Genomic DNA, 23,200 nt, shown 5'->3' on the forward strand with positions numbered 1-23,200 from the left:
TTGCTTATTTCCCTTTGCTTTTCCCATTTTCTCTTTTTTGTGGTGCAGGAGGGCAAACCCAGGGCCTTGTGCATGGCAGACAAGGGCTCTGCCACTGAGACACATCTCTAATCCCCACAAGAAACATTGAAAGAGTAATCAGTCTGGACAAAGGCAGGAGGCATCAAATGACTTGGGATTTGAGGGAGCAACTGCTTGCAGAATAGCTTGGTGTGTCAGAGAAAAACCCTGAAGCTGGGGAAGTGTTGCAGAGAGTTTTGAATGCTCTAAACGGATCCTGGGGTCATCAGCTATAGAGGTCTTCCTGAAAGGTAGTCTATGTAGGGACATGTAGTGGGGTTTGGTCACTCCAATAGCAATGTAAAAGGAAGGTCTGAGGAGAGCAGTTCTGCAAGCTGAGACCTAGGTACTGGTGGAGGGAAAGAAAAGGAGGGGTTAATTTGGGAACTGTGAGGAGCATCAGAATTTGGTGACTCACTGAAGGTGTGGGGGCTGAGAAAGAAGCAAGATGACTCAAGTTTCAGCTCTGCAATACAGGGTTCGCGTTGGTGCCTTTAACCAGGGAACAAAATGTGAGTAGAGGAACAGGCATGGGTCAGAACGCACGGTTTGTCTGCAATAACCTTTGCTCAGTTTGAGGCCTGCATTCAGCTGGTGTTTCCTTTTAACTGGCAGGGTCTTCAGGTGCCACAGGCAGGAGATGGATTGAGTACGAGCCCCAAATCCTCACACTGTGGTGGCAGTCAGTGCCATGTGGTGCCGATCTGTATTTCAAAATACTCCCCCATCCCTCTTGCATTGAGGGCTTCCTTCCTGAAGCTGTATTCATTTTGTCCTTTCCTGTCTGAGCTCTCCTCCCCCACCTTCTCACGTGGGGCTTAATGTTATTTTCCAGAAATCTCAAATGTCACCTGTCTGGAGAATTCTTTGTCTGTCACTAGGTGAACAAGGCCCTCTCAGCTCCAAATCTGTCTTGGCTACTCCCTGTGGTGTGCTGGAGCTCTCTGCAAACTCCACTGCTTTCTCCAGCTGGTTTTGTTAGACTCCACAATAGGTGACATTAGACTAGAAGGAACTTGGGAATCAGTAGGAGGGAGAAGGGACTCGTGTTCCTTCCTGTTGCCTTCTGTCAGTGTCACCATGACAACGGCAATGGCCTGTACTATGTGATATATTATTTTATTCTGACTTCTTGCACTGTCCAAACCTGCAGCTGTGGTAAATTCTCTCCCTGGTGTACTGAGCCCTGTAGAGTCGTCTAAGGTCTGAGTTTCTAGATCTAATCAGCTTAAGCCCTTAGAAGCTACCCCCAGCTCTAGTTTTTGTAGTTATTTCCTCTTGCCATTAGCTCTGATATCTGTTTCTTTTGTGCTTTCCCAGGTAACCAACATACAGTTTTTGCTCTCCTACTGTCTCCCTGCGGGATTACCAACTGTGGCTTCTGCCTTTTGTAAAATGTCTGCATCTTGACTGTCCTACAGAACCTGATGTAGGACTACATTCACTTTTCTAACCAACTACTGCATTGTCTATTCTTTTGTCTGTCTCATACTTTGCCTTTGTTACAGGTTATCAGGAAGGTCTCTTTAATTCTCATATCCGTGGTGCCTACCACGAGCTTGACATCTTATATGAATTTAGCTGATGTTTCTTAAATGAACTGAGTTATTATAAAAGATTACATACATGAGCCAGGTATGGTGGCACACACTTGTAATCCTAGTGCTCAGAGGCAGGAAGAAGCAGGAGCAATACCTCAAGCCTGAGGCTAGCCTGGTCTAATAGTAAGTTCCCAGCCAGGCAGGGCTACACAGGAAGACTGTGTTTTAAAAACAAATGGACAAAACAAAGGAAAACAAAGAAAAAGGCCAGATTTGAGCAATTCTTTTTTAAATCTTTCAGCTTTAGGCTAATTTATCAGTGAACTCTATAGCAATGTAATTTCTCAAGAGACTTACCAAATGAAAAAAAGAAATAAAAAGGCCAGGAAAGGACTTGACTGCTCCTAGGTATGGAGGAGAGAAAGATAAGAGGGAGAACATAGCTAGGGGCAGGGGCATCTGGGAGAGTCCAGAGTGGACATGACCAGGCTTGGCTGTGCCATGTGGGAGAGAATGGGAGGTTCCGGGAGACGGGAAAGAGGGAACCAGGTGCTGCAGCCAGGAGGCCCAATGGTACAAAGAAGCACCAAATGTCTGAATTACATAGGGAAGACTAGGCAGGTCCCCTAGACTGGACAGTTTAGGGTAAAGGGCAGGGTATGCCAGCCTCCTGGGCCCTGTAACAGGCAGGGACTGAGGGATTGCCTGTAGAACATGGAGGCCAGGTCTACTTTGGTATGTTAAATAGGCACCTCAGTCATTTGTCCCAGGTTTGAAACCTAACACTTAATTCTAAGCAGGTTAGAATACAGTATTTTGTTTAGTTCTAGAATGATCATCAGTGGAATAACAGGGCAGTTTGCTTTGATTCTGTATGGACATGGACCACTATGTTCTATAACTGACGGTGAGAACGCTTACCTTGGTAATGTTTCTTGAAGATCACGGGCTGCAAAGTTTGTTTGTTAGCCAAGAATTTAAAGAATGGAAGTCATCCAAAGAATCCACTTGCAACATTACTTAACAACATTTACTTGGAAAACAATCTGTTTATGTTCTATTTTCCATTGTGTGCCATGGTTTACAAAACCAAAGCATAGAGCCCCCAAGTCTGGCTAACTTCTGTACAGCTATAAGAAACTGAAAGTATTATCTAGCCTTTTATTTAAGTTTAGATTACTAGGAAAAAGAAAAGTTAAATATGGTGTATATGCTTAATTCTTAGATAGTTTTGGTAAAATAAATGTGAATAGATTAAATGACAGTGATCAATAGATTAAACAGAGTAAAACAGAACTGTTTCATTGCTCCATAACTTTCAAACTTCCCTGTAGCCAGTCCAAATGTCATATCTTCCCCATTGTCTAATTGAAAAAAAAAAAGCTTTTCTTTTCCAGTTTGTTTTGGCTACAAGGGTCCTTCAACTCAGCCCTTCTTTCATTTTCTTCCTCCATTTTGAAACCTGTTAGGTTTTTACATGTTCACAGCTGATGTTTTTCTTTACTTAAAACCCACTTTCAGTGTCATCAGTTTGAAGTATCATGTCTTCTCACACATAGGTTCCAAAGCATTTATATTCAATTTGTTTTTTATTGACTATTGTTTTCAATGTCACTTTGAAATTCTGTTCTTACAGCTCATAAATGACTATTTAGTTAATAAGTATTCTATTTTTTTCAGTTTCATTCATATTCTTGGTACTTCATTTTTGTTATTTCTTTTGCACCTGACAGTCAGTTCTCTTCCCTTGAGATTCTGTCTTGGTTCAAGAGACGCTGCTTCCCTCCTGATATCTTCTACAAATATTTTTCACTCCAGTCTTCCTCCAATTCCCTGTGGCCCTGTCTGCTGACTTATTGTCAATTCATCCTCGTGGGTGGTTTATATGAATGAGTTCCGGAGTTGTATCCAGCCTGTATGTTTTTGAACTCCTAACCAGAACTTCTAAATGCTCCTCCACAAAATGTACTTTTCTGATTTTCTCATTAGTTGTTTAACATTTTTCGACTGAAGACTTGGTTTCATTTCTCCTTTCTCTGGCTTCCTCTTCAGCCCCTCTGGCCAGCAGTGCCTCATCTCATCCAAACTGGGCTCTTCTATCTCCCTCTAGTTGAACCAGATCTTGGACCTTCCACCTAAAAGTTCAGTTCATATCATATGTCCTTGATCAAGATTCTCTAACAGCTTTGCCCCTAGAATAAATCCAGATGCTTTCACTTGGTATTCAAGAACTGTAGTCTGAGTCTTAGATGTTACACCCCCATTTGCCCCTATCTCATACCAACCCGTTTCCATATTTCAGTGGACTTGAGTCATGGTTGCAGTTTTGAACCTTGTTCTTTTAGGTGCTAGCTGTGTGACTATGGACACATATCTGCCCTGGTCTCTCTATCTGGAATAAGAATCACAGGGGTGTTGTGAAAGACAACAGGAAGGCTTTCAACAATACCCGGCATACAGTAAGTGCTACTTGATGTTTTACTGCACATATTTAGTAAGGCCTACACATGGGGGCCTCCATATGCCATAAACTCTAAGGATTGGGGACTTGGAACGAGCTCTGGAGCTCTTTAACTAAGACTAAGTATGGTGTTTGTCAGTTTGCACACTCTATCATGCATTATGAAACACACAATATAGTTCCTTGCATAGCTTTTGTTTTCTCCCTGATGGGAGTACAGGTGCAGTTGTGTCATTTGATTTGTTTCTGTGAGTAGTAGTATGGTATATTTTGTAGCTACACACATAGTAGTGCTTATTTCTGAGATGAACTATGTGTATTCATTGAACCTTTTAACTCTTTTCTTCAGCTGTACACATAGAAAAAAAAACAGAATATTTTACTTTAATGCCCAATATAAAATGTCATTAAAAGTATACATTGAAAAGTTTCTGCACTCCGATAAGCCTCTTTGCCAATGCAGCAATCCAAATCAGACCAAATCAAAACAAATTAGAAAAAGCTCCCGATGGCTTTCCAGTCCCCCAGAGAGGAGACAGGAAAGAGAGACCAGAAAAATACCCATCTATTTTCTGGGCTTTCTGAGATGCAGCAGGGTTTGGATGGAAATAGGGGAGAGGAGTTGGGGTGAAGCTTCCACCATAATACACATTTTGCCATTGTGCTGTGCTACTTTGTTTCTTAGTCTATTTTACTAAGCATACTCTACAGAACATAGTCTTCCTGTTAATATCAATTGAAAAAATACCTTGAAGATTTTGTTAAAAGAAACATCCTAGCCAGGTAGTGGTGGTACACACATTGAATTCCAGTACTCAGGAGGCAGAAGCAGGCATATCTCTGAGTTTGAGGCTAGCCTGATCTACAGAGAGAGGTCTAGGCCTGCCAGGGCTACACAGAGAAACCCTGTCTGGAAAAACCAAACCAAACCAAACCAAACCAAACCAAACCAAACCAAACCAAACCAAACCAAACCAAACCAAACCAAACCAAAGAAAAAGTGAAGGGGAGCCATCCTAGAGCGTGTTTCCAAGGGGCACCACACCTCCACATTTCTGTTTTCTTTCAAACATGATTTAAAAATTTCTAACATCAGCTGTGGTGTCGCACACACTCTCAATCCCGTCACTTGGTTGGCAGAGGCAGGTGAATCTTGTTCCAGGACAACCAGGGCTATAGAGTGAGACCCAGCCACAAGAAACAAAACAAACACAAAAATTCCAGGCACTCATCTGAAGGTTTGATTTATAACTTATTTTTTCCCTTCTTTTCAAAGAGCTGTACATATCCAAAGTTGGTACCCAAAAGAAGAATATTCTACTAAGTAATAAAGTATCTTTCCTTTAGCTAAGCTTACTGTTTATCCAGCCATCACCAGTAAAAACAGCAGTTGGGAAGTTCTCTTACTTACTAACAGACCCCAATGCTATTTTTTTTTTTTTAAACAGTACAGTAAGATGCAATGTTTTACCAACCCACAATGTAAGCCTCTGTACTGTGAGCTATCTTAAGTATTCTTTTACCGAGGCAGAGTTCTGTCAGGGTGGAGTATGGAGTAACTATCTTCTCTTTCTAAATAACAAGGCCAGCACAATACATTTTAAATAATGACCAAGGATTTTTTTTTTATTCATTAAGTTTCAGTATCATTACAGAAAATGTTATGGTACAGAGTTGTTTAACATTATTTTGTTTTTGCTTTTGATTTCCACATGAATGCTGGTAACACTAATATCTGTACAAGATCAGTCTTTGATTTTATTTTATTTTTGTTCTGTACAATTTTAAATGTGTTGGTTAAAAAGGCTGTCAGCACTTAAGGAAGCATTTTCCCCCAGTTTGTTTGTTCAAATAAAAGGTATCCAGTTACTGCCTGCGAGTACTGTGCCACGAGGCTGCTAGGGTGAGAACTTCCCTGGGTGCTCAGCAGGGATGGTTCTTGCGGCAGGGCAGGGCCTCCGCGCAGTCACTCCTCTTTTGGCACTGTGCACATAAACACGAGATACATGATAAAGAACAAGCAAAAGCTCTCTGTAAAGCAGTTATGAAGCATACTAAGAAGGGAAATCCAAGTGTTGCCTACACTAGTATAAATAAGCAGACAGCCTTGATTAAGAGCATAAGTAGTTGTATTTAAAGATGAGAAAAACACAAGTTCTGCAGGCACCTACCGCTGTCTACTAAAAGCTATCGCTATCAGACCTAGCATTGAACACACAAAGCAATTTGCAAGAAAGGAAAATTTTGCTTTGATATAATCAGAATAGAGTTGTCTGTTAAGATTTATTCTTAGGTGTTTTTTTTTTCTTTAAAAGGTATTTAAATTCATTTGAAATATAGTTCAAGATGTTGACTATACAGATCAACTTTTATCCAGATCAGAAAAACTAGCTGTGCCGTTGCATATTACAGGATACAGTCAATGATATGTGGACATGCATCAAAGCTTTCTCCTGTTGGTGACCATCATAGCCGTCCAATGACCATGACATCCACCACCTCGCCCTTGTGGAGTTCCACGTACTGTTCTGTCTTTGGAGGTAGCATCAATAATCCATTGGCGCTGCGCATGCTCATCAGACGGCTGCTCATCTGATTACCTGGAATGAAATACTCTCATTACTGCAGCACAGGCATCAGGAACTACACGTGGAGAGGCCAGCAAATGGAGCGCAGGGCTCCAAGGAAGAGATGACCAGTCTTCCCAGCACCTTTTCCAGGTGAAATGCACGTCCTAGATCCTCCACCTTCTCATCAAAACTTTAAAAACAAATGTTAGATATTTTTTAAAGAATAAAATAGTGCTTTATAGCCATTCAAAATGCCACAAAAATTCTCACTTCAGGGTGAATTTATATTTGTATAAAAATAAAGCCTTTTAGAAACTTAAGGATAACAATAATAGCAGCTACCATTAGGTGCTTTATGGTCATTTTATGAACTCTTACAAGATGCAAAAGCTCTGAGGTGCGCTGCCTAGGGTCTTGCTAATTAGGCAGGTGGCCAGCTTGTATGCAGAACTCTGTGATGACAAAGGCTCATGAACTGAATCACTGTTCACAGTGGATGTTTGCAGTTGATACAGAGTCTTTTTTTTTTTTTAAAAAAAGGTAACAGTTTTTGTGGAACTGCATCAAAATTTGGGCAAAATATGACAAGAAAAGTTGGGGACAAAGGTTTAAAGTTGAAAGCTCTCTAACTTCAGAGTTAGACCTCTGAATTATCAACATGGCTTTGTCCTTGAAGTTTACCAGTACCTAGGATGTAGTAGGTTCCATAAAGATCAGACTGTAAATTTGGTTTTCTCCTCACATTTCAGGATAACACAGCTATTGTGCACGTCTTTCCTAACCACCAGTCATGTTCAGAGGGCTGCTTGAACTAATCAAAATATGTAGTTCTATTTGTATATTTCAAATGCTTATCTAGAAAATATGGCTCATTGAGATAAAGAAACATTAAGAATAACTTATTTCATCTAACCCCTCAAAAAGAGAAGTGCACAACTATTCATTCCATTATGGCCAAGGAAAAGACATGATTGACATAGTTGTTACTGTGGTTTGTTTTCGAAGTGCACAGGCCCCTGTGTGGGTGTACAGATATGAATGACTGACCTGTACTCTGGGCCCAGGGCAGTGGTTCTTGGTGATGCCAAGTCAGTATACACCGGTGGTATTCTGGGCGAGGGTCCAGTTTTACATCACACGACAACTACAGCATAAAGAGGCAAAGAAATTTAACTTGGTTATCTAATCAGTTCTCAGGACTACAGAGCATATAGTGAGCCTGGATAGATAATATCCTTGTCATTCTACTATTTCTCTCATTGCCATCTTGTTTTTTAATACAGAAAGTCCAGAGGCTGACTGTTATTGTAAAGAAGTAAGAATGCTAGGAAGTCAGTGTTCATATGGGGGAAAGGACAGATGGAAAAGGTAAAGTCTATTATTATGGGTTGTAATGATCCTAGACATATGAAATGAGAAATTGAAGCAATTATTTTACTATTGAAAGGAAAAGAGGTAGATTTAATAAACAAATTCAATAACTAACCATCCACCAGTATTCACTGTCGATTTAATATGTGCTAGGCATTATTCAACTACCCATTTATAGAACTATTTTCAGTGTATAAGGAATAGGCTTTTTTATGTTGCTGATATTTTCTTTGCTGGTAGCATAGCTTCCTATTGCTCCTAAATTGTTTTGTGCTTTCCTCTTAGTTTTTCTCTCTGTGTGTGGTCTCCAGTGCTAAAATGCAGGAGCCACTTATATGGCTGCTTTGCAGCCAATTTTAAAAAAAGAGATGGTAGATGTTAAAGTGAAATAAATGTAAGGATTCCTACAAGCTTTGCAGTGTTGGATAAGCATGTGTCTCTTGGAACAATATGGATTTTTCCTGCTTCCTCAGGTTACAAGTGTGAATACAGTAAATTCTCCATTACTGGGTTGGCTGTGTAAATCTGTATGGACTTTGACTTTTTGATCTGATCATAATTTGTTTTCATTCACGGTGGCCTTCCTGCCCCTTCTTCCTTCCTCTCCCTCCATCTCTCTGTTTCTTACTTTGCCTACAATTCTGTGATTACTGAAAGGAAGCTCCATTTGGGGGAGGGGAGGACACTATGCCTGGCCAGGTGATTTTAAGTGATATTTTAGGGAAATAAGATGCTTTTATCTTCTTTCATTCACAAATCTCCAGTACTAACAGTATCAGTGTTAGGACTGCTGATGGACTAGATTTTCAAAAAAATTTTTATTTTACATATATGTGTCTGTGTGCACATGCAAGTGCCACAGCATTCATGTTGGGGTCAGAGGTCAACTTTCAGGAAGCCAGGTTTATCCCACCAAATGGGTCCTAGGGGTTGAACTCAGGTTGTGAGGCGTGGCAGCATGAGCCTTTAACCTGCTGAGCTATCTTGTCAGTTGTTTTAGGTGTTCTTTGTTTGTGTTGTTTTTTTGAGACAGGGTTTCTCTGTGTAGCCCTGGCTGTCCTGGAACTCACTCTGTAGACCAGGCAGCCTTAAACTCAGAGATCTGCCTGCCTTTGCCTCCTGAGTGCTGGAATTAATGGTGTGTGCTGGCATTTTAGATGTTTTTACACTATGCATCCTGAATAATATTTTATCACTATTTCTTCTTTTGTGTTTTTTCATTTTTAAAAATAATTTATTTTTATTTCATGCACATTCGTGTTTTGTCTGTGTGAAAGTGTCAGATCTTCTGAAACTAGAAGTACAGGCAGTTAGAGCTGTCATGTGAATGCTGGGAATTGAATCTGTGTCCTCTGGAAGAACAACCACTTGCTCTTAACCACAGAGCCATTTCTCCAACCCCTCTTCTGTGTTTTATGTTCCTTTGGTCAACTAATCATAGAACTGTGTCATAGGTAAATTACTTTAAAACTTTTGAAAAGTAATAGCTTGGTTCTATAGGTTATGATGTCAAGAAAGTCAATCGTTAGTAACACAGAAAAATGTATAACTGGTTGAGCAGTAAGTTAAATCTGTAGTAGAGAAAGGGACTCTTACTGTAGTGTTTAGCCCTTGTCTGACTAATGCTGTTCTAAACAGCACATTCGCCTTCTCCTCCTCAAGTGCCACAGTCTTTTAGTACTTTGATTGCCCCTCTTGAATTTTTTGAAGAGCCAGCACATACAAGCAAGCAGGTTAACTTCTGTCCTCAATGGACTTCACTGGGGAAACAATCTCACCTCTTACTCCATACAGGTCTAGTGTGTGGTACAGGCTGTTTTCTGTTTGCTGGTTTGTTCTTAGGACCCACTAGATATTTGAAGACTTGCTCTCTGGATTCTTTTAAATACTTTTAAAGTTTAAAACATTTTATTTATTTTTATGTGTATGAGTGCTTTGCCTGTGTATGTCTGTATGCCATGTATATACAATGCCTGAGGAGAAGGCCAGAAGAGGGCATCAGATCCCCTAGGACTTAAGTGACAGAAAGTTGTGAGCTGCATGTGGGTGCTGGAAATTGAATCTTGGTCCTCTGGTAGAGCAGCTAGTACTTCTGAGCCATCCTCTTTATATTTGAGGGACATAAGAGTGAATGTTCCCTTCTACTTTCCATCACAAAGGAGAGAATATTAATACATTTATGAGAAAACAAATCTAAAATTATAGGCATCTATTTTGGGCAGTTAGTAATTGTTATCAGGCTTCCATTTTGGTTTCTGGTGATTAGAAACCAAATAGGAAACATTACCCTGGCTTTGATGATAGTTGGCCGAGGATCCAAGATACCCTGCATCTTTCTCAGTGCAGGTACAACAAAGAGGTTGCAGGTGACCACAGCTGATACAGGATTCCCTGAAAGTCAACCAAATAGTTATTTATATTACACCGTGTAAAGATGTGTTAGACAATTACATCTGTCTATACAGTCAGGTATGACAGGACGTGATAGAAGTGAATGATCATTTATCTACTTCTGAATCACACTGAACCTAGAAGAATGACAGAACAGAGGGATGGTTAACCACATCTACAGAGGGTAAGAACTGAACCTTCTGGTCTTCATGAAAACACAAAGAGGTCTGATATTCAGCTTTTAGAAACCATTTATACTTTCCTGAGAGCCTTGCACTGAAACCTTGATGTGCATGTGTGTGCGTCTGTGTGGGCAAAGAGGCAAACACACATACTTTTACACTGAGCACCAACTCAATTTTAATAAGTTAAAATATAGACATGGAACTTTATCCATAGCCATCTTTATTCAGACACACCAAATGACTCAAGCTGTAAAAACTTTAAGATGAATAAGATGGTGTGAACTGTAACTTTAACTCCCACAAGAAAGCTCTGTGCTCAGTGTACCTGAGGAACAGGGCCTTGTTGACTAAAGCTGAGTGAGGACACAGGATTAGGTCCTAATGGAATAGAACCACTGTCCTTGTAGAAAGCAGAAGAGGCAGCAGAAGTATGCATGTCAGAGGCAAGGCCATGGGACTCACAGGCAGATGACTGCAGAGCAGAGAAGGCAGCAGAGAGCAGCATTGTTGCCACCTTGAGTTTTGGATTTCTGGGCCTTACAACTGTGAGGAAACTGTGTGCATCAACCTTTGGTGCATATCTGTTTATAATCATTATATTTTATTCATGGATTGTTCTCTTTATTCACATGTACTAATTTCCTTTATCTTTTGTCTTTTTAAAATTTAAATTTATGTTATTCTATGTGCTTTTAAGTACCAGAGGAGGTCATCACAGGGCACTGGATCACCTGACAAGGGTGCTAGCTACTGCATCCAGGTTCTTTGGGAGAGCAGCAAGAGATCTTAACTGCTGAGCCACCTCTCTAGACTAGGACCTTGTTTTTTGTTTTGTTTTTTCTAGACAGGGTTTGTCTGGGTAGCCCTGCCTTTCCTGGAACTCTCACTGTAGACCAGGCTAGCCTTGAACTCATAGAGATCCACTTGTCTTTGTCTCCTGAGTACTGGGATTAAAGGCGTGAACCACCACCACCTGGCTCAAAGGTTTAATTTTTAATTTAATTTGTTTTTAGTGTGTGTGTGTGTGTGTGTGTGTGTGTGTGTGTGTGTGTGTGTGTGTGTGTGTGTGTGTATGTATGTCCCATAGCACACAAGTGAAGTTTACAGGACTACTTGTGGGAGTTGGTTCTCTCTCTCCATTATGTGTATCCAGGGAATTCAATTCAGGTACCTTAATGGAGTGAGCCATTTTGTCAGTCCCAATTTCCATGTTTTTATAGTGAATGTGTAACTTTAAAAAGTTAAAAATTGTTATATGTGAAATTAATACATTGGTTATAAGATTGGTGAAAATCTTTAAGTACATGATCTTTAAGAAAGCATAAATACACTCTAGAAATTGAAAATCCTTGGAAGAGGAAGACCTTTGCTATAGGGAAGGTCTGGACATGTGAGTTTGAAAGGATTTTTACTTTTCTGAAGAATTGCTGTTAACAAAATGGGGATTTCAGCAGAACTATTTACAGGATTCTATTTTCTAAGACTAGGTCTTTATAGCCAAGGCTGACCTTGAACCTGTGGTGATCCTCCTGCCTCAGCCCCACCAGAGTTAAAATTGCAGGTATACTTAAAGGAAGTTGTTAAAAAAATAACAAGCAGGTACATAAAATTCTAAACTGCTTTAAAATTTATCAAAATTCACAAAGACTTAAGATGCATGGCTGTAAGTAATAAAAACTGAATTAATGAATTCTCAGAAACTGGACCACCTTGATTTTTCTACAGTTTAACACTCAGGTTTCTGCTTGAATGGGAGTTAGGTGGTAATGCTGATGTCAGACAGGTGACATGTGGATGCTGGCTGAGGTATACCAGGATGCTGGCTGAGGTATACCAGGATCAGTAACTCTACCTCCCTTCCCCAGGCCTTAATCATCCCAAGACCAGAAGCACAGCCGTGCTTGTTTGCATCTAGACAAGGTCTTGTTATGTAGCCCAGGCTGGCCTCATTTCATGATCTTCCTACCTCAGCCACTTGAGTGCTGGAATTACAGATGTGTATTGCCATACCTGGCTATATGTGACCTAGTAGTTTCATGTTTCTAGTTGTGAGGTCTAATTAGACTGCCCACTTATATTTGGCTATCATCTTAGGCTAAGGACTGTGTCCTGGAAGAATATTCTGGTTTGACTAGGTATCAGTCCTGTTTTATAGGTGAAGAACTAGCCTCAGAGTAGGTAAGTGATTTGTCAATTAGTAAGGCTATTTAGATTATAAATCAAGTAATGCTGATTAGAGACTCACCATCTGAGAAGCCTATTTTTTTTTTTTTTTGGTCATTTTTCTAGAAAAAGGAGAAAACAATTTTAATGATTCTTACCTGGTAGTGCAAAAATAATTTTTCTTACACCATCAATATCCAAAGTTGCAAATGTTGTTGGCAAGCTGAAAACAAAGAAGAGTGTACGTGTTTGTGATTGCTATGTAACCGAAGAGGTAAATCTAGTGCTCTCATTTTCTTGTTGAGTGATTCACTTACCACATAAAACTCTTTTCTTGATTTGCCTCTAAACCTTCTTACTCTGAAATCAACTGCTTTAGTATCATCTGTTTTCAAGCATCCAAACTTTCCAATTTTCTGTACCTTACATTTCTTTCTTTTTCTCAGTGCCATAGGAACATATTTCACATTCTGATGTTTTTAAATGTCCACACCCCTCTACTCAATGATGTTTCTAGTGTTTTTGTTGGAAATTTAAAAGTCCTCTTATCAGAAGACTGACTGATGAAGTATTTCTAAGTATCTTTGTTCAAGATGAATATCTCTAACATGAATTATTTTTTAAAGATCTACTATTTTATTTTTTTTGTGTGTTCTTGTGTTTTGCTTACGTATGTAGGCACACAATATGCATACAGTGACTGAGGAGGCACTAGATCCTCTGGAACTGAAATTATGTACGGCTGGGAGCCACCATGTGGGTGCTGGCAACATAACCTGTGTCCCCGTGCTTTAAACAACAGAGGCATCTCTACAGCCCCTCTTATCTTAAAAATGACACTCAGCAATAGACATTTTAAAAAATGCCCTATTTATCAAAGATGCTTTTGAATTATAAATAAACAAAATTCTATGGATAGAACAAAGCTAAAGCAACCTTTCTCAAGATTCTGACATCAACTTTCATGGAAGATTTGAGAGGGGTGCATGGTATGAAGTAGGCAGTTGAGAATAGTGTCTCTCCCTGCCCCCCACAGTCACATAAAATTTTGGCTATGAAATTTGTATATTAATCAAACCTGAGAACACTAAAACTTTCCAAGAGTAAATAATGATGGCTTTTTTTTTTACTGCCAATTTTATAGGTTGACCTTTAATTATTTTTTGTTTTTTCACTTATTTACTGTGGGAGTGTGTGTCACAACTCATGTTTGGAGGTCAGAGGACCGCTTATGGGAGTGCGTTCTCTCCCTCACCCACATGGGTCATGGGGATCAAATTTAGGGTTGGGAGCAAGTGCCTTTACCTGCTGACTCACCTCACTAATTTCTTGGCTTGATCTTTAAAAACAATCATTCAGCCAGGCACTGGTGGTGCACTCCTTAAAGCCCAGTACTCAGGAGGCAGAGGCAGGTGGAACTCTGAGTTTGAGGCCAGCCTGGTCTACAGAGCAAGTTCCAGGACAGCCAGTCTGTTACACAGAGAAACCCTGTCTCAAAAGACCAAAAAACAAGAAACAACAACAACAAAAAAAACCAAAAAAAAAAAGAAAAAAGAAAAGAAAAAAACCCAAACAAAAACCAAAAAAAATCCCAAACCAAAACACAAACAAAACTATCAAAACAAACAAAAAACACAAAACAAAAACAAAAAACAAAACAAATCCCTGCTCATTTACTCACTACTGTTTACTATGATATAGTAACAGTAGCATTCTGGATGACTTATAGCTATATTAATCTGTTATAATACAGTGATGCCATATTTGGGTCATAAGGACACTGGGTTGTTTTATAAAGTCTAATTTCAAGTTGCTATGTTCTCATGCTTCTCACCTCTGATCTTCCATACTTGTAGAGTTCTATCATCAATAATGACAGTATCATTTATTATTATTTAAGGGTAATATATATGTATCACACTCATTATTTCATTTAAGTCTCATAGCAATAGCAATAGATGACATTTGCCATTGTATCTAGTAGATAAGAAAACTGAAACTAAGAGATATTAAAAATTTGGCTCAATCTTACATAGCTACTAAGATTCTGTAAAAATAAAGATTTTTTTTGAACCAAGATCATTTTAACTTAAAGGTTCATGTTGGAAAAAGTCAGCATGGGATAATCTATAATAGAGTTAGTACTTAGACTTTGGGACCTCCTTTTTTTCCTGATTCTTTGCTGTGTCCTAGAACAAGATTAGGTAGGCATGGTTTTTACTGTTTGACAATAACCATGGCAGATCTGAATAATGTTTGACTAAGTATTTTTTCCTTTGTATTTTTTTTAAAGATTTATTTATTATGTATACATTGTTCCTCCTGCATGTATCCCTGCAGGCCAGAAGTGGGCACCAGATCTCATTGTAGATGGTTGTGAGCCACCATGTGGGTTCTGGGAATTGAACTCAGGACCTCTGGAAGAGCAACCAGTGCTCTTAAACTCTGAGCCATCTCTCCTGCCCCTCCTTTGTATTTTTAAGATATCCCTCCTCCGTGTGTGTGTGTGTGTGTGTGTGTGTGTGTGTGTGTGTGTGTGTGTGTGTTGTGTGTGTGTGTGTGCATGTGGAGGCCAGAGGTTGGCAGTAACTGTCTTCTTCTAAGCTCTCCATCTAGTTTTTGAGGAAGTAGCTGACTAATTGGCATCCTTCTGTCTCTACTTCCCGCCAACATTTGGTGTGTTGCTAGGGATCTCAGGTCAGGTCGTCATGCCCTGTGGCAAGCACTTTATTGACTGAGCAGCTCCTCAGTTGCCTAAGTATACTCTTCTTTAAAATCAAAGACATAATTGTATTTGGAATGTACTATATGTGGAAAAGGCAAAGGTAACTTATTTGATTTTGTGTTTCTTTTTGTTCATCAAGAAGTAGAACAAATTACCTAGAAGTTCTTTTTACATTTAGTTAAGTATAAGAATTTGGCCAGTTAAAGGAAGATCACTTAAATTTCCAAGCCACTCTGTTGTAGCAAAGTAGCTCATGGATAATTGTATTTAAAGCCAAAATCAAGTATAAGGGCCCTTTAAATTTTCTTTTACACCCTAAGAGGTAATTTCTCCAAAGGAACTCACTTAAAAAAGATCGTATTTAAGCCAGGCGGTGGTGGTGCATGCCTTTAATCCCAGCACTCAGGAAGCAGAGGCAGGTGGATCTCTGTGAGTTTGAGGCCAGCCTGGTCTCCAGAGAGAGTACCAGGACAGGCTTCCAAACAATATAGAGAAACCCTGTCTCAGAATAACCAAAAAAAAAAAAAAAAATCGTATTTACAACAGAACATTTTACTCTTAGGCTTTACTATCACAAGGATCTTGTTGTTGGCAGTGTGTTAGCTCTGGAAAGCCATTTTCTTGGAATCCAACACATACTGATTATTCTGAAATCAGAATTAACAGAATTTATATATTGACTGAGGACTTTACAGGGAGAAGAAGAAACATGAGGAACTGAAGCACTCCTAAAGTTGAGAGTTGTAAACACAGAACTAAAGAGTATAAAAATCACCACCACAAGCTGTGTTTAACACCACAGATAACACACAAATATATGTCTGTGCACCATGTGCCTGCCTTGTGTCTGTAGAGGCCAGAAGAAGGTGTTGGGTTCTCCTAGAGCCAGAGTTAGATGCTTGTGAACTGCCATGTAGGTGTTGGGAACCTGCATGAACAGTGTGTGCCCTTAACGGCTGAGGCATTCTTCTAGCCCCTTCAGGGCTTAATCTTAGCTTTGTACTAAATGAGGCTAAACTATGAAGGCAAAGCCTAATCCTTGTCTTAGAACTGAAACCAATACTGAAAAAACCTTGGGGATGTCAGAAGAGCAGGCTGATATTTGGGGAACTGGTTCAAAAATGTGCTTTATTTCCCACAGCTTACAACAATGTTAAGCTCCTATGCCACTCTTTCTTGTGATTCATACAAGTCCCTATCAGAATATAATCTTGAACTAAAGCATTGTTACTGTTTTCTGTGACATCTTGGACATGTGCCATAACACTCTTCTATACACTGAGGTATGAACAGGTATTCAGACGTACTGAGTGTAAGGGATGTAAGAGGACAGCTGTCCTGCTTGAAGACCAAATGTGTTTTATTAACACTACTATTGGACATTCTTTGAAGATTTACAGTCGTCTAGGACCTTCTCCCACCAGTCCCTTCTTGAGGGTTATTAGTGTTTAGGAAATGTGAAAATCTTCCTGTATGGTTATTTTACTTTCTTCTTGGAAAGGATGGGAGTTACTGTTAAATACCATTATGAAGTAATTATGTAAAGCAATTGAGTCTGGACATAGGTCTCTACAGGTAGCAGATAGAAAAACATGTTTAGTAATAACCCAAGGAAGAATCGTTCTATCTACTAGACAAGGAAAAGTAACGTAGTTTCTCCAACAAGTCAATGGCAGAAATCAAAACCAAAACCAAAACCCACCAAGGCCGGGCATTGGTGGAGCACGCCTTTAATCCCAGCACTGGGGAGGCAGAAGCAGGTGGATCTCTGTGAGTTAGAGGCCAGCCTGGTCTACAGAGGGAGTTCCAGGACAGCCTCCAAAGCCACAGAGAAACCCCGTCTCAAAAAAAGAAAAAACAAACCAAAAAACCCACAACAATAACAACAACAACGAAAAACCAACCAAATCACTCCCCATCCCACAAATCTAAAAACAAAAAGTTTAGAGATTTAATAACTAAGTGTGAAATGAGTGTACTTTAATCCTAAATTAGAACATTTATTAAAAAGCATTCTTTCTCTTGACATTTGGGAGACTTTGGTATTGATTAGGATATTAGGTAATATGAAAAATTATTTTTGTTAGATATGACAATATTGTTGTATTTATATAGGTCAATGTTCTTGTTCTTCTGATTTAAGAAAATGACATGATGTCTAGAATTAGCTTTAAAACAATCTGGCTCCGCCAGGCAGTGGTAGCGCACACCTTTAATCCCAGCACTCGGGAGGCAGAGTCAGGTGGATCTCTGTAGTTCGAGACCAGCCTGGTCTACAAGAGCTAGTTCCAGGACAGCCTCCAAAGCCACAGAGAAACCCTGTCTCAGAAAACCAAAAAATAAAAAAATGAAAAAATAATTTTTTTTTTTTTTAAAAAAGGGCATTGGTGGCGCATGCCTTTAATCCCAGCACTTGGGAGGCAGAGTCAGGTGGATCTCTGTGAGTTAGAGGCCAGCCTGGTCTCCAGAGAGAGTGCCAGGTTAGCTTCCAAAGCTACACAGAGAAACCCTGTCTCGAAAACAAACAAGCAAACAAAAACAAAACAAAAAACAAAACAAAACAAAACAAAAACCCCAATCTGGCTCCACCCCGCCCCCCCCAAGAGGTTGGGGAATTGACAAAGCAGATAGATATAAATGCATGCTGGTAGTTACTGACTTCAGTAATGGACATGTGTATGGGTTCATTGTTTTCTACTTCCATGTATATTTGAGAAATTTCATGCTAAACTATTTTTACAAACAGTGAAGGTGTAGGGAGAGAGAGAAAAGAACTAGACATGGTAATTAAAAAGGAAACAAAGTTAGAAAATTGCTTTGCTTTGTTTATAACAAACTCATTGATTCATAAGATGAAATCTTATTTCATAACATATAATAAGTATTCTAGTACTAAAATATTTTCTTTATTAAAATGAGTAACCCATACTAAAAAGTATAAAAGCAAAGCATTTAAAACTTGACTAGTTAAAGCAACCCAAATAACCTAATATATTAGATAAAATTATTTTCATACCCTGGCTTCATAAAAACCCTGCCAAAATGGATCTGAGCATGAAGATCAATGTCCAGCACCTGCTTGAGATAGTCCTGCAAATATTAAAAACAGTCACTTTATTTTCAAGCATTTTAGTATCAGACTTAACACATTAATGAAAATAAAATTGATTTATAGTTGAAAAGAACATCTTTGCTATTTTAATGAAGTTGATATGCTTAATTCAACTAACATTCCTTATTCATTCATTTACTCATTTACTAATTATTTTTTGTGTGCTCTATGTATGCATAGTATCAGTTGAGGCTCAAGGGGATATAACCCAAATAAAAGAGACACTTTCCCTGCCTTGTTAGAAGGTACATTGTAGAGCCAGAGGTGGTGCCATAATACCTATAATCCCAGCATTTGAGAGAAGGAGGAAGCAGGAAGGAGGATTAAGGCCAGCCTGGGCTAGGTAGCAACATGGTCTTAAACACACACACACACACACACACACACACACACACACAAACACTTATAATCTAGTAGAGGAAGCAAGATAATGTAATAACTAGAATAACCATAGTAATGTTTTTATAGTAATGTTTTTACTTGATAGGATTTTGTCTCTGAGATAAAATTTTATGATCAAGAAAGACCATTAATAAGGATGTTTTAATTAGTTATGTTTGGTGTGGCAAGAAGATATGCCCATGGTTATAACAGTGGTACAAATGTTACGGGGTAACCAATTGCTTTCTGATTAGATTTAAGTCATGTTTCATTGGAGGAAACAAATTTTTGGCACTATAAATCTGGCTAACAACCCATGGTTGGGGAACTTACAGGCCCCAAGGTGAACCTACTATTATCTTTCTGCTAAATGAACATAGTATAAAACTGTCCTCTAACTCCACATTACCCACAGATTGGTGCAACCACCAGGCCTCATTAGAGGAGTTTCTTTGTGCATTGAACAGTAGTTAACACAGACACTTGAAACTGGTCAGGGTGCGCTGCAACAGATGGATCATCTGTGTCATACCCACTTCATAAGGCACAGGGACCACTGCACAAGTGGGGGTAGAAAGCTGGTGAAGAGCCAGACATCAGGAAGGACAGTGCCATACAGTGCCTTCTGTACATGACAGGACGGATGCGCTCATGAACTCACAGGTGTTGTGGTAGCCTGCATAAGACCTGAACTCTTAAGATCAAGCCAATCAACAGTATATCACAGAGTGGGGGGTGGATTCATGAGCTCACCTGTAACTGAGAAACTATGGACAACTGATGGTTTCTTGGGGAAGTTGAGTCACCTCCTGGTAGGTCGACTACACTCCCCGAAAGAGTGAGATCCTTTGAGACATGTCAGACCGACTCATCTTCTTTCTGTCTTCCTTCCATCCATTCTTTTTTTTTTTTTTTTTTTTTTAAAGGGGGGATGTGTGTGTCTACAGACGGGTTTCTCTGTGTAGCCCTGGATATCATAAAACTTGTTCTGAAGACCAGGCTGGCCTCCAACTCACAGAGATCAGCCTGCTCTGCCTCCTGAGTGCTGGGATTAAAGATGTGAGCCACCACCACCCAGTTCTAGCTTACTTTCTGAAACTTCAGCATATTTTTGGTTTTTAGGAGAAAGCCTTGATTTTTATTAGTAAACATCATATCTAAGAGTCCTGCATCTTCTAGCACTCTCTTACAGTCCTTTGTCTCCTCAGTCAGTCTTCATACCTACATGGTAAACACTGACTGATGAGGCATCTCTTTCCCTTACCTTAATTTTCAAAGGGATATTTTTCTGGATTTAAGTTCTCTACTGACAGTACATTTTTTTGAACTTGGGAAATGCTATGCAAGTTACTGTTTTCTGGGTTCTATCATTTATGTTTACTTTTGATTAGTAGAGCTCCTGTCTTTTTTTTTTTTAACTAATTTTGAAATATCTTTGACAGGGCTAGGGAGATGGTTCAGGCAGTGAATTAATTGGCAGCTATTGGAGCTTGAGGAACTGAGTTTGTATTCCCAGAACCCACCTAGAAAGCCATGCTTAGTGACACATGCTTCTAATTCTAGCTCTGGTGAGGCAGAGACAGGTAGATCCTTGGAGCTGCTGGCCAGTCAACCTAGTTAAACTGGTAAGCTCCAGGTTCAGTGAGATACCTTACCTAAAAACAAACAAACAAAAGAGATAGAGTGCAAGTGTGCACACACTCAAACACATATACACTTCTGCATTCTCTAAAATACAATTTATGCTCATTTTGTCTTAACTTTATTTATAAATGCTAAGACTCTTTACCATATGTATTTCACCCTGTTCCATATTTTCTATTGTTTTCTTAAACTGTTTTATGGATTACAATTTCTAAAGTTATCATTTTTGTTATTTTTTCTTTAATATGTAACAGCTTTTTAAAGATCCACGTGAGACAATATAAATGTCAGCATCACTTCAATGGCTCCTTTATAAAACTTTCTTCTCTCAACTTTAAGACATTTTGCCAGAAATCTCTGGATAATGATATATTCCTCCAGAAAAGATTTGTTTTCTTTTAGCAACCAGTTGAGGTAAATTCAATTATCCTACTAATCTAGGGGCTGAAATAGTTTTATATTGGGTTTCAGTTTCTCTAAAGGCTGATTCTTTGTTCTTGTTTTTAGAGCACTGCCTTCAAGGTTTTAAAATAAAGCCTGAGATACTTTCCAGATACCCTCTTCCAGGGAAAACCTGGAATGCTTTGCTTTCTTTCTTTCTTTCTTTCTTTCTTTCTTTCTTTCTTTCTTTCTTTCTTTCTTTCTTTCTTCCTCTCTTTCTTTTCCTTCCTTCCTTCCTTCCTTCCTTCCTTCCTTCCTTCCTTCCTTCCTTCCTTCCTTCCTTCCTTCCTTTCCTTTCCTTTCCTTTCCTTCATCCCTCTGTCCCTCACTCCCTTCCTTCCTTTTTTTAAGATAGGATCTCACCATGTAAGCCTGGCTGTTTTGGAACTTGCTGTACAAACCAGGCTCACCCGAAATTTGGAGATACACCTCCTCTGCTACCCAAGTGCTGGGTTAAAGCTGTGCATTGCCATGGCCAACTAAACATTGGCTTCTTAAGAATTATGGAAAACTTGCTTGCTAAATTAGCTTCTCGGTTACTCTTTTATGCTTGGTTTCTGGTCTTTTGTGCCACACCTCCTGTTCCAACACCTTGGGTGATTTGTGTTTTGTTTTGCATTTTTTTTTTTTTTTTTGAGACAAGGTCCTGTTTGTTATCTATTTATATAGTCCGGTTTGGCTTTGAATTCAAGATCCTGTCTCAGCCTCCCCAGTGGTGGAATCACAGGCAGCTGCTACTATATTCAGCTTCAGCAAATGTTCCCAAATGCTTAGTAAGTATCAAGAATTCTGTGTGCTGAGGATATAATGGCCAGACATGGCCTTGAAACAAGGAAACCATATGACATATTTTTACTAGATGAAAACAATCCTTTGCAAACAGATTAACAAAATAAATGCCATTTGTGGTACATGCTACAATGGAACAACCAGGTACTGTGAGAGACTAGGAAGGTGGGCTAGAGAATTAGGAAAGGCCATTGTAGAAGGGGTGGTGATGTACTAACTTAAGATCTGCACAACAAGAGGGATTCAGGCATGCAAAATATTGAGGAAGGAGAGTGAATTAGGTCATTTTGAAAGTAATTTTTCAGGGTTACTAAATAAGCTGAATTCTTCAACAGTTAGTAAGTTAACTAGTAAATAATTGTCAGATACTTAGATAATTGCTATGTAAGATGTAATACTAAATCACTGATTGCTAACTATAGTTTTAAGTTTACAATTTTTTAAATTTTTTTAAAACTTTTTTTAAGACTTTATTTATTTATTATGTATACAACATTCTGCTTCCATGTGTATCTGCACACCAGAAGAGGGTACCAGATCTCATAACGGATGGTTGTGAGCCACCATGTGGTTGCTGGGAATTGAACTCAGGACCTCTGGAAGAGCAGCTGGTGCTCTTAACCTCTGAGCCATCTCTCCAGCCCAGTTAACAAATTTTTAAGAATGTAATTTGCTTATTTTTATATGCTATGGAGAAGTCAAAACTTGACAAGTGAGTTTCATTTACCTTTTTTCATAAAAACCATGCCCAAAGAAAGCCTTACATATAATATCATTTCAGAGTAGAGGGTTGGAAAAAGATTTTCCAATCAAATGGACCAAAGAAGCAAGCTGATACAGCTATCCTAATATATAACAAAATAGACTTTAAACCAAAATTAATCAAAAGAGGTGAAGGATACTTCATACTCATCAAAGGAAAAACCCAACCAAGATGATATCTCAGTTCTGAACATCTATGTCCCAAATACAAGGTCACCCACATTTGTAAAAGAAACATTACAAAACTTAAATCACACATTGAACCCCACACATTAATAGTAGGAGACGTCAATACCCCATTCACACCGATGGATGGGTGATCCAGACAGCAACTAAACAGAAATAATGGAACTAACAGATGTTATGACTTAAATTGACATAACAGGACCTAACTCAAATGGATCTACAGAGTTTTTTACCCAAATACCAAAGAATATAACTTCTCAGCACCTTGTGGAACCTTCTTCAAAACTGACCACCTACTTGGTCATAAAACAAGTCTTTACAGATTAAAAAAAAATGGATAACTCTGTATTTTATCAGAATGCCATAGATAAAAGTTGGAGTTCAACAACAAAACAAAATAAAAAAAGCCTACAAACTA

At 39.0% G+C, this 23,200-nt stretch overlaps 1 protein-coding gene and 1 long non-coding RNA gene across 7 annotated transcripts in view; one reads left to right on the plus strand and one right to left on the minus strand.

The window, feature by feature from the left end:
* The first annotated feature begins 454 nt into the window (after window positions 1-454).
* Window positions 455-10,297, plus strand: LOC103161595. The gene is made up of 4 exons (XR_003485939.2): window positions 455-572; window positions 3,947-4,060; window positions 6,475-6,782; window positions 7,916-10,297. It is a non-coding gene; the product is annotated as an uncharacterized LOC103161595 (long non-coding RNA).
* Window positions 5,661-23,200, minus strand: part of LOC100762786 (gephyrin) — a 375,076-nt gene continuing 357,536 nt past the window's right edge. For all 6 annotated transcript variants that reach the window (XM_035444849.1, XM_027418340.2, XM_027418336.2 and 3 more), the window contains 5 exons: window positions 18,484-18,557; window positions 12,901-12,965; window positions 10,291-10,394; window positions 7,680-7,776; window positions 5,661-6,662 (listed from right to left, as the gene is read on the minus strand). In XM_035444849.1, the coding sequence (XP_035300740.1) occupies window positions 6,529-6,662; window positions 7,680-7,776; window positions 10,291-10,394; window positions 12,901-12,965; window positions 18,484-18,557 (474 nt within the window). In that variant the 3' untranslated portion in view covers window positions 5,661-6,528. The remainder of the gene's footprint in view (window positions 6,663-7,679; window positions 7,777-10,290; window positions 10,395-12,900; window positions 12,966-18,483; window positions 18,558-23,200) is intronic.

Source organism: Cricetulus griseus, chromosome 5 (assembly GCF_003668045.3).
Source record: "Cricetulus griseus strain 17A/GY chromosome 5, alternate assembly CriGri-PICRH-1.0, whole genome shotgun sequence".
Taxonomy (NCBI): Eukaryota; Metazoa; Chordata; class Mammalia; order Rodentia; family Cricetidae; genus Cricetulus; species Cricetulus griseus.